The following is a 12,164-nucleotide window of genomic DNA, read 5'->3' on the forward strand; positions in this document are numbered from 1 at the left end:
TGTTAATAACCCCATTTTGTCTTGAGATAGGTTACCACCGAGGTATATAGCCAGTTCTACGCAAGTTTACCCACTAAACTGAAATCCGAGATGAAAGAGAGAGAAGTTGGGAGGCCGGAGCGTAAGAAGGATTTTTCTCAGATCAAAGTTTTTTGGTTTAAATCGCAGAGTTTTTTTAGGTTTAGGTTTGATCACTTTTCGGAGTTTCTGACTTTCGGGTTTCCAATTTCTGCAGTAGTGTGGGCCTGTGGGGTTTAATGGTTTTTTTGTTAGGGAGATAAATATTATTACTTAATAGAGAAAGGAGATTTAAACAAATACAAGGAGGTTGTATAAGGTTTATTTAATTTATTGTTTTTTTTTACTTTGAGGAGTCCATAGAAAATTAAAAATAGATTAGGGAGATTTAAACAAATCTGGGGAGGTGTGACTAATTATTATTCTATCCAATTTTTTAGGAGCCAATCATATTGCTCTAAGTGCAAAATAGAGCGATCTGGTGAGGAGAGAGAATGTGCGCGAGCTTTTATATATATATATAGATAAAGCTTTATTGGAACCAAATTAATCGTGCTAATTAATTACTCATTATTAATTCTTTTCTAATTTTGTTCCCACACGTGTCTTGAGTCTTGACCCTAGATTTATACCTCGTTAGATTGAATCCCAGCCGTTGGTCATAAAACAACCCCTGTCTGTTAAGTTGATATATTTTATTGGGCTTCGCATTAATGAGAATGCCTGTTAAAACTCCTTGTTAAGTTCAAGGTGTTAGAAAAATTTCTTGGCTAATCACCAAGGTGGATAGGTATAGCCCGTTAGCCCAAAGAGTGGTTGTTTTGAATTCTCGACCTCAAGAGTAGGCGAGAGATATGATATATAGCGCGCGAACGCATAAATCCAGTCTTCTCAGCGTTTTGTGGGCATGAGTCAATATCCCGATTGAGATAGTCGCCTGTTACTAGGAGGAGGTGTTGGTTATGCAAGGATACACAGATGGATATATGTGTCAGTCATAACAATGTGTAAAGGTGACTATTGTGGTCGTGGCTAGGGATATTTGTGTGTAATATTATAATGAATTTAGATTATATAGTTACGTTTGAATTATTATAAATGTTAGATAGTTTCACTCGTTTTAAATATGTTTTGCAGGATGGTAAGTACACTAACCTTCTTGTAGGGGTGGATTACCATAAAAAGATTTTTGAACAAGATAAATTTATTTTATTTGTTGGTTAACTTTGATAAAAGGACGCCTCACAATATATAGAGGAACTAACAGTCTTGATGTAAATTATGAAATGGTTTTTTTATTAGATTTTTGAAGCGCTAGAGAAACTAATGCCTTATGAGGGAAAAAAACTAAATTGTCTTGACGCGTAAGGGTTACTTAACTGTTATGGCATTCGTCGAGACGATTAAGTAACTAGGTGGAGCAATAAGATATATATTGTTATGATTTTCAGGTTATGACAGGAATTAAGTTTATGAAATGTCAAAAATACAGAGGAGACTCTGCCGAAATTTTTGTAGGATTTTTCTGTCTTAGTATAGTTTGGGTTTTGCTTAGTTGATCCGTATCACGTCTCGAGTTTCCTAATGACTGTAGATGCCACGTGTCTATGGTATTAAGTCATTTATGAAACTTTGGGCGTGACAAAAATTCCACTTAAATTTTGATTTTGTTTGATATATCATAAATATTTGACCGATATATTCATGTCAATATTTCAAACTCAACCGTAGGTGCGTTCCTAACTGGTAAGATAGAGAGTGAAGAAGAAAGTGGGGAGAGTTTTTGTAATGAAAAAATCAGTTGGGAGATGAATGAGGATGGGCACTCTCTTTGTCAAACTCGGAACCCAAGTTACAGTTCAGGTATATCTTTTAGTTTTGAGATGGGACTTGGGGTTTGTTATTTTGGGTGAAGTTTTATTATTCACCGTTTTTTTTTGACAGGAAGGATAATTACAAGGCTCGTTGGGATGCGGAGTTAGGAATGGCGGAGGTGATAGAAAAGAAAGGTGTAATGTGGAAGACTATGGGAATATTCCGTAAGAGCAAGCACTATTTCTCGATTGAGGAAACTCTGTAAGTAACTTGTTTGTTTTATGAATTTTTTAAGTTGACCAGTTCTGTTACCTTTACGAATTAAAGCTTTCTTACTGTTGGATCTGATTCTCTCTGTTTACTTGATTGTAGGTTTTTGGCTGAAAGAGGGGCCTTACTTCTACAGGATGAAAAAGATACAATTCTTTCCCAGAAAGATATATATAAGATGGTTGCAGAGGCAAATGATGGATGTTGTTGGGAATCTTTTAAAGCTTTTAGGCATTTAAAGTCCCTAGGATATATTGTTGCGCGGCATGGAGTTCCTTGGACTTCGAAGAATGATAACAAAAGTTGTAAACCTACTCGTCCTCAGGGCATTCCTGAAAGCGACGCAGTGTCAGGCAGGGAAATGAAAGATACTACTTCAGTTAGCAGTCTACTTCAAAGTATGCAGATCAACAATTTGAAGCCAGCTTTTGATGTCTATCTGCCCAATAGCAATTTCAGAATATCATCTCTTGGAGATCCTAATTTTGTGCCATGTATAGCCAGGTAATTTCCATCAGCAGCATACCATCTTTACAAAATTATCTTTGTCATAACTGGACATACATGCTGTTGAAGATAAAGAATCATACTCCAAAAGAGCAAGCATACTTGTCCGTCAAATTGAATGGCATGGATAGTTCTTCTAAGAGAGCAAATATATTCACATTCCTTATGTTATTGATACGTGTGAGGACACTCCACTTGTAAGCAAAACCATTGCAAGTCGAAGTTGTTAGTCTTTGTTACCTCACGTGCTTCAATTGTGTCAGGAGGGATACACACACTTTTGGTAGTTCACTTTCCTTCCATGAATAATCTTATATTATCCTTCCTTGCTAGTGAAGATTTCTGCATGATTCCCTGCGAGTGAAGTTTCTGCGTGATTATATTGTTGTTGGGATGCCTAATGGAGTGTCATAATATGTATATTTATAATTGTAGTAGGTTACATTGTCTGATATTTATGGCACATTTAAGCTTATTCCTTGTGAGTGAGAATCACTCCTTGCCAATCTTGTGTAAAAGTAGCATGAGAGGAAACAAGGAATGTTGTGCTCATATCTGGTATGGTAGCTAGAGTTAAGTCTTGCATCAGGAAGTGCTGCATTGGCCTCAAAATTTTCGTAGTTTAATTATGATTTTTTGCCCTGATTTTTTTTAACTTACTCAACTTATGTTCATTTGGAACGCGAGTTCTCCCCAATACTAAATCTCTAGTTGGCTTTCACACATGTAGGGATCCACCATCCAAAATTGAGATTGAAAATCTTGAAAGAAGATGCAATGGTGTCCCCCTCAAGATTTGTAATGTAGAGCATGGGCGTGTGAGCTTCTTTTCATTCAACAAAACCGAGCTTCCTGTCTTACCGTGATCCTTCAGAATACTATCGCCCATACAAAAAGGAGTATATGTTCTAAAGCTCTGCTACTTGAAAATGAGCTATTTTATGACCTAATGCTTCTTGACATTGTGACACTGCATTTGTACGTTGTACAATTTTGCCGCTTTTTAGCAGGAAACGATTTGTAAGTGTAGAAATAGGTCCCTATTGAGGCAGCACATTGAGCAATTGCTTGTTCAGAGTTGTTTCTGGATGACTTTCACTTGCTCTTACATTTATTAACTTATTTTCATGTTGCTTTGCTTCTTTTATTTTGTGCAGTTTTAACTATGCAAGATGACTTTGGAATCACAAATGTTGATAAAGAGTCCAGCAATTTTAGGTTTAGATACACGTGGGATTTCGTAAAATCTGTTATCACCCCATTATTCAGGTCAGCAGATACCCAACCATTTTTGTTGTCTTCTCATTACTTCCCAGAAGTTTTTTTTTAAGGTAAACTGCGTAGTATAGATCAATTGTCACATTAAGATTCTCTCTTCCTTGCTAGATGTTTGATTATATAGTTATGGAGTACTACTATCTATTACTTTACTTGAGTTTTAGATGGGCTAAGAACGTGATTTGGTAAAGAAGTGCAAGGAATTTTTTCTCTGATGAGGAAAGTGCTTCCCTTTAACAAGGCCTAATATTTCGAAATCGCTTGATATTTTGGACCCATAAAAAAACGAAATATATCGAAAATATTGATATATCGGTGGATATATCTCTTTTTGTTGACCAAAAAAAAATAGTGTCAATATATCGGGAAATATCGTTGATATGTAGTGATATATATTGGAAATATCGGAAAAAATAATAAAAAGTCAATAAAAAATTGGTTAAAGGCAACAAAGTCAAAGATCAAAATCGGATATATTGAATATATAGATTGATATATAGCGATATATAGGAAAATCCAATATATATCAGATCCGAATTGTGTTAATATATCTTTCCGATTTATCTCAATAGATTTATTTCGGACCCTTCAAAAAATGAAATACATCGCTGATATATCAGATGATATTTTCGGCCATGCCCTTTAATAGATAATATAGTCCGAGTAGCTCCTATATGAAAAGTTGACTTGGCGGGGTTATCACCTCCTTCCACCTGGATGAATGAAATGGTTGCTTCTCCCAAAAATGAATGATTGACCCATTAATATAGGAATCTCGCATTACAAATAGTGTGAAGCTCCAGTATCTGATAATCATTCTGATTCACAAATTTTAGTGAGGACTACATAGTTGCTTGCAAGTTATCATTGTGAACAAAGTCTATAAAGGCACCAAGAATAGGGAAAACTACGTAGAAAAGCCGTTAGTCAAATTATATGATCTATAATGTAGAAAACTCTTATTCTTATTGTTTTTTCAGAATACAAGTCTATTTTTAACCAATTATCTTAAAAAACGTGATCTAGAGCCAAAAAGAAGACAAAAGGGACCTCATGGAACTGAGGGTGTGCACGGGTCGGATTAGGAACTAAATCGACCACCGAACCGACTATATCGGTTTATGTTTTTTTGGAACCGAACCGAACCGATTGGGTTACGGCTTAACTTATCTTAACCGACTCGAACCGATCGGTTTTCATATATTTTAAATTAAATCAATTAAATATGTATATTTTAGTATATATTATATATGGCGGGTTGGATTTGGGACTAAACCGACATCCGAATCGACCTTATTGGTTTTCATATATACTGACCCAAACTAAATTGACTAATAAACATAACTGACCAGAAACTGACCGGTTTGGTTCGGTTCGGTTGGTTTTATCTGGTTGGCCGGTTTTATGCACACCTCTATATGGAACAACTGGGAAAGAGTGTCAAAAAGTCAACGGTCAAAGTCAAAGTCAACGGTCAAAGCCAACTGAAAGGTCCAAAGAAACACTCGAAGGCTTCAAAGACCAATGACTTAACCCTTTGTAAGACAATGACTAAGCACAAAAGTCTCAAAAGACCAAAGGGCTGAAATTCCCAAAGACATGGGCTTGGGCCCAACAAGACTTGATCTTATCCACTAACAGAAAGCACAAGAAGGTTCTAGATTAGATTACTTGTTAGATAAGATATGAGCGGGGCAATTATGTATATCTTTAAACATATATAAATGTAGAGATGCCCACAAAATAGGTATGTTGGTTAAGGTGATCATTCTTCAAATATGCGTTTTTATCCCCTAGAAATGCTTCAGTTTAGTCAAATTATATGATCAATAATCTATAAAACTCATATTCTTATTGTTTTTTCAGGATACAAGTCTATTCTTAATCAAATATCTGAAAAGACGTGTTCTAGAGCTAAAAAGGAGACAAAAGGGACCTCATGGAACTAAGGGTGTGCACGGGTCGGATTAGGGACTAAACCGACCACCGAACCGACTCTATCGGTTTATGTTTTTCTGGAATCGAACCAAACCGATTAGGTTACGGCTTAACCGATATTAACCCGAGTCGATCGGTTTTCATATATTTTAAATTAAATAAATTAAATATGTATATTTTGGTATATATTATATATGGCGGGTTGGTTCGGGTCGGATTTGGGACTAAACCAAGAACCGAACCGATTCTATTGGTTTTCATATATACTGACCCGAACTGAATTGACTAATAAACATAGCTGACCTAAAACTGACCGGTTTGGTTCGGTTCGGTCGGTTTTATCTGTTTGGCCGGTTTTATGCACACCCTTACATGGAACAATTGAGAAAAAGTGTCAAAAAGTCAACAATCAAAGTCAAAGTCAACTGAAAGGTCTAAAGAAACACTTGAAGGCTTCAAGGACCAAGGATTCAACCCTTTGCAAGATAATAGCTAAGCACAAAAGCCTCATAAGACCAAAGGGCTCAAATTCCCAAAGACATGGCTTGGGCCCAACAAGGCTTGATCTTATCCACTAACATAAGGCACAAGAATGTTTTAGATTAGGTTACTTGCTAGATAAGATATGAGAGGGGTAATTATGTATATCTCTAAATATATATGTGTAGAGATGTCCACAAAATATGTATGTTGGTTAGGGTGATCATATTCTTATTGATTTTTTCAGGATACAAGCCTATTCTGAACCAAATATCTTAAAAGATGTCTTCTAGAGCAAAAAAGGAGACAAAAAAGACCTTAAGGAACAACTAGGAAAAAGAGCCAAAAAGTCAATGGTTAAAGTCAACAGTCAAAGTCAATGATAAATGTAAAAACTATCGTTTTACCTACTCTTAACTAATTATACTAGGACTAAGTAAAAGCATGGATTTACTCTATGATCAAAATTCTACTCTCGTTTATCGTTCAATGTGTGGAGTAGAGAATTTCTGGTATGGTGGAAATGTCTGGCGTAGGTGAGCTTAACATCTTTAGGTTATGAAGTATTATTTCATTTTTGGCCATTATTTCATCGAATGTTGTTAGCGGAGGGGAAACTTGGTTGTGTGGTTCTGGTTGGTATGGTGTTTGATAGTTACAGTTATTGGTGAATGGATATGATATGAATCCTTCTTGGGATATGGCTTTTGAGTGACTCGTTGACTGCGTATTGTGATGGGTTAGGTTGAGGCTGAATAAATATGGGACATGAATGGGCAGTGTGGTCTAGATCTGAACAAATTGTGCACAGAAAAGTGCTTGGTTCGTTGTACACACTCATCACAGAACTAGAAGTAGATGACACTGGTTGACTCCATGTATTGTTTGGATGACTAGAAAACTCTTGATTGTATGGGTTACTATAAAAATTTGAAAATTGAGGCTCATAATTATTATTATATCATATAGTAGGCTCAAACTCTTGATATAATGGGCAATGAGAAGCCTAATGGTAAGGACTACCATAGTATGAACATGGTGAAGGGTTTGCATAATAACCACATGATTGTTGGTCTACATATTGATATGTCATATTGGTTTTAAAAAAATATTCTAGGACAATTAATATGCAAATGAAATTCTAACTATAAATTTCAAGATAGGCGATTATTTATGCGTCTACGAGAAACTAATATGGCAGGTTTATGCGTACTAGATCTTAATCTCATGCAAGTTTTAAGTCTAATAGACAATTCCTAATGAGCATGCAAAAATTAGCCTGATTATTACTAGAAATAGAATCCTCTGACAGAAGAAATGAGGAGTGAAAGAAGGAAAACCTGAATGCCTACTTGCTACGCTTATGAATAGCGTCTGCAATACGAATCTCAGTGTCCTATAGAAGCTTGGAACATTGAATAAACAATAATTTCCAACGAAAAGATGTTCTATAACTAACCTGTGTTAAAATAGGGCTTTTCTTCGTATAAGGAAGCGAGGCTTCAAGTATATAATACACAAGCAAAGTGCTCTCTTGCGACATGAATTCCAAGAACCTAAGGGTGGTCTTGCTTAGAAATAGAAAGTACCTAGAGGCTGCCATTGGTCAATGTAAAGATTTCGAAAAAATTATTTTCTGAACCAAACAAACACAGTTAGAACCAAACAATGGTGGGTGGGTTTAGGGTTTTGGTAGGATCGAAAATACTAAAGGAAATGAATCTAAACAAATCTAAGATGGCAGCGACATCATTTGATAAATGTAAAAACTATCGTTTTACCTACTCTTAACTAATTATGCTAGGAATAAGTAAAAACATAGATTTACTCTATGATCAAAATTCTACTCTCGTTTATCGTGCAATATGTGGAGTAGAGAATTCGTTCCACTCATAGTTGTTTTAGATGTAAGTTTCACTAGTTTAATCAATTATAACAAAATTAATGAGAATAATGGATTGTAATTATACTAATATGGTGATTGAACTAATTAAGATGTTTTAACTTATACTATAGCAATTAAATATGAAGATGTGAATAGGGAGAAAGGATTAGGGGAATTTGATTCCACTTAGATAAATCCGTAATATGTTAGTGTAGATTATTGCAATCCTAACCAATAAAGAATAAATATTTGATCCCTAATTATTCATGGCAATCTCTACCAACTAGTAATTAGCATGTGAGGAAGTTTGACCCATTCTCATGGTGAATAAACTAATCTACTAGAGTGAAACTCTTAAATAAGCAATAATTATAACTAACACATCAAGTCTTCATCAAACCCCTTTAATGGAGGTTTAGCAATGAATCATGAGACTATCATAAATATAATAATAAATAGAAGAAGACATCATGAAGAACTACTTTATTAAAATACTTAAATTGAATAATATAAAGCTTTTATTAAAAGGTTCTAATGGAGGCTACAAACTAAACTAATTAACTAAACATAACTTAAACTAAAAAGGGGGAGAGAGAGAGAACCCTAATTTAAAACTAAACTAAAGAGGGGAGTAGCCAAGTTTTGTTTAGCCTTAACCCTCTTTATATGGGAGAGGGTTAGGTTTACAATTTCGTGCATGGGCTTTGGAGCTATGTTTTGGGCCATTAAATCAAGACCAAAACCTAATTACTTAAGTCCAGAAAGGGTTTCTATGTAGGAAATTATTGCAACAGTCTTTTCGTCCACTTTTACTCCTATGATTGGGTTAAGATTTGAACCATTAGAAAACTCTTTTCGAGCCGGTCGTTTTGACATATAGTAGACCCAATTTCGAGGTCTGAGTCTAAAGATACGGTTTGCGGAAGTTCTATTGACTTTTATGCTATTTTTTTACCCGCGTTGACTTTGACTTTTCATCTTTGACTGAGATTTAAAAATGTCTTTTCTCCTTAAAACTTGGGCTTTAAACATATAACTTTTTAGCAACCAACCTTTGCTCATTTCTCTTGCAAAAGTGACATATTTCTTCTAATATTTGACTATAATACCAGAAATATACAAAAACACCTAAACAGTACTAACTCTTATTTATTATACACATAATTGGTCTAAATGTAATATTATTAGGGGTTAAAACTACAGTTTTGGGCTCTTATCAGTCAACTTAAAGATAAAAAAAGTCAAAAGCTCAGGAAACACTCCCAGGCTTCAAGGACCAAGAACTCAACCCTTTGCAAGACAATGACTAAGCACAAAAGCCTCGAAAGACCAAATGGCTCAAATTCCCAAATACATGGGTTTGGGCCAAACAAGGCTTGATCTTATCCACTAAAATAAAGCACAAGAAGGTTCTAGATTAGGTTACTTGTTGGATAAGATATGAGAGGGGCAATTATGTACATCTCTACACATATATAAGTGTAGATATGCCCACAAAATAGGTATGTTGATTAGGGCGATTAATCATCAAATATGCAATTTTATCCCCTTTTAATGCTTTTATTTAGTCAAATTATATGATCAATAATATAGAAAACTCCTATTCTTATTTATTTTTCAGGATACAAGCCTCTTTTGAACCAAATATCTTTAAAGGTGTGTTCTATAACCAAAAAGGAGACAAAATGGACCTCATGGAACTTTTGTTTTTGTTAGGCAAGCGATGTTTTTAGAGATGTCCCCTTCCCCTTTTCATTAATAATAAAAAGATTTGTCATTACATTCATATTGCCTCTTCATTTGCAATTTTTCTTACATCCTCAGCAATTGAGCTAGGTATAATATCTAGGAAAGTCACACAGTAGGTTCATTTCCTACCAGTGCCTCTGCTATTTTTTTATTTTCCTTATACACATGTACTAAAGAGAAATAAACATAAACATTCTCATTTAATAGGCTTGTTTCTGGCCCAATACTCCTAAATCTGATTTCCTTCGCCAGTGTGCATCCTACAGAATCTATCATTGATGAGATTGATGGTATTTAACATGACTACCTTTAGTGTTATCTGGGTCACCTAGTGAACCTGAGCAAACACCGCCACTTGACCCTCTTCCTTTGTTGCTTCTTGTATTAGGACTCGAGTCCCTTCCAATAATTCCTCTTGGACTAGTGCTTCGGGTTTGTTGATTTGTTCTCACTTTCCCCATCCCTTGCTGAATCATGTGGTGACCTTCTCTGGCTCTCACTGTGTCTTCGGTTAGGAATTTCCCACTCACCTTCTTTATCACCTTGGACATTGTGAGCTTCTTTAACTTCTTCAGAGTTTTTACACTGATGGCCTTCTTGTTTGTCTTCAGTTTGCTCCAAGCTATGGATTTGTTTCACTTGTTCAGCCAGAGTATCCTCATCTAGTTTCTTTCCCTAATCATCCCCACTGCTGCATTATTTGTTCGTGTCCTTGCATTGAGTAGCCTTTTCCTTTTGCAGCCATACTGTATGCTTTACTTTCTTCTCATGTTCGGTCTTTGGGCATTGCAAAACACTATGTCCAAACACCTTACATCAAGCGCAATTTACCGACTTCCAGTTGCACTCAAATGGTATAGTAAAACTTCTTTTCTGATTCACAATGACTGGTAGTCCTTCAGGGTAAGTACAATCCGTGTCTATTTCAAAACACACTCTTGCGTAAGAGGTTCTTACCATTGATTCAGTGGGCTTATCAACGAACGTTGGCATTCCAATAACACTTGCTACTTTACTAAACCCTTCCTTATTCCATAGTTCCATTGTAAATTTCTTCATAACTACCCATATAGGAATGGTCTTCAGTTCATTTGCTTCAGCTTCAACAAAAGGTTTCCAAGGTCTGACTACAAACAAATGACTTGCAATATGGAATGAACCGATGTCCAAAGCCATGCTTCTATCTTCATCTCTTTCAAACTCAAAAGTGAACATGCTGTCGCCATAGGTTCTCATGATGAACTTCTTCACCTTCCATGTTCTCTGAACTATATATTTGACATAACTGAACCCCAATCTTCTGCCCACAAAACTGCCCACAATGAATTTCTCATATTTCTTATTGACATTCACGAATTGGGAAGCCTTTACATGAAGCACTGGCTTGCCATTTACTAGAGTTGGTGGAATATAATTGAGTGTCTCTTGCCCAACACACGTCCAAGGATGTCTACCCATGAGCTTTTCTTCCCACCTTTAATGCCTGCATCACCTTCTTCAATTGTACCCGATGTAATTTACTTTCCTTCAACCCCATCTTGTTTTGGGTCTCCATACGTAGTAAAGCTACCATCTTCCACTTGTGTAGCTTCAATGCCATAACCAACAGACACCAACAAATCCTTTGCCTCTTGGATCAGTTCTTCTTCATTTTTGTTGTTTGTAAACCCCTCCTGCATACCTTCCTTGTTGCCCACTCCAAAAACCTCCATGAGTTTGTTATGTATAAACTCTATCTGATTTCCACCCTTTTTAGCATCCAAAGTTCGATTCATCAATCGATATTCAAAAGATGAATCCAGTAGATGAGTTGCTATGCTTTCCTTCCCGACTATCTACGGTTCCCGTAATTGTCACTTCGTCCTCCTCTCCTGCTGATCCTTCATCCTTCTCTTTAGTTGCTTGTTCTCCCTTCAAATTTAGTGCAATATCCAGTGCTTCCTCCTTTATCTTGCGGCCATCTTGATTGATTTCCCCCTTCCCATCAGATCCGACTTTTATTAGATCTAGCCTTTTCCTAAATCTCTCCAGCGAACATTCTCCATAATTCTTAACAAGTACCGACTTAGCAAATTCGAGTTCCGCATCCTCACTTGTTGGTGTGTTGCTCTCAATCTCATCTCCCTCATTGCACTCCTTAGCTGGTGTGCTGAGTGCGGCTGCAAAATCCCTAAATTCTTTTGAAATTGGCATGTTTTTCTATTTTTATTGGCAAATGACTGAA

General features: G+C 36.0%; 1 protein-coding gene across 3 annotated transcripts; it reads left to right on the top strand.

Moving 5' to 3' along the window:
• Positions 1-1,722: 1,722 nt before the first annotated feature.
• On the top strand, positions 1,723-9,977 carry LOC147481782 (uncharacterized). Of its 3 annotated transcripts, none has more exons than XR_015205828.1 (6): positions 1,723-1,881; positions 1,963-2,094; positions 2,206-2,607; positions 3,341-3,630; positions 3,768-3,879; positions 9,813-9,977. XR_015205828.1 is itself a non-coding variant. In XM_086580218.1 (4 exons), exons 2-4 carry the CDS (start codon positions 2,003-2,005, stop codon positions 3,474-3,476), a joined length of 630 nt encoding a protein of 209 aa, XP_086436344.1. In that variant the 5' UTR covers positions 1,738-1,881; positions 1,963-2,002; the 3' UTR covers positions 3,477-3,750. The 3 variants fall into 3 exon arrangements, 1 of the variants encoding a protein (XP_086436344.1); XR_015205827.1 differs by lacking the exon at positions 9,813-9,977 and adding an exon at positions 5,755-7,624 and having other exon boundaries at positions 1,725-1,881; XM_086580218.1 differs by lacking the exons at positions 3,768-3,879; positions 9,813-9,977 and having other exon boundaries at positions 1,738-1,881; positions 3,341-3,750.
• The last annotated feature ends 2,187 nt before the right edge of the window (positions 9,978-12,164 follow it).

This window comes from Coptis chinensis, chromosome 8, assembly GCF_015680905.1.
Source record: "Coptis chinensis isolate HL-2020 chromosome 8, ASM1568090v1, whole genome shotgun sequence".
Taxonomy (NCBI): domain Eukaryota; kingdom Viridiplantae; phylum Streptophyta; class Magnoliopsida; order Ranunculales; family Ranunculaceae; genus Coptis; species Coptis chinensis.

What these genes read in the sequence shown, in the direction of transcription:
- LOC147481782 (XM_086580218.1), top strand. Translation starts at nt 2,003, where the DNA reads ATGGCGGAGGTGATAGAAAAGAAAGGTGTAATGTGGAAGACTATGGGA. An exon ending in TTCTCGATTGAGGAAACTCT is followed by an intron (nt 2,095 to 2,205) that starts GTAAGTAACTTG and finishes ACTTGATTGTAG; the next exon opens with GTTTTTGGCTGAAAGAGGGG. An exon ending in TTTGTGCCATGTATAGCCAG is followed by an intron (nt 2,608 to 3,340) that starts GTAATTTCCATC and finishes TCACACATGTAG; the next exon opens with GGATCCACCATCCAAAATTG.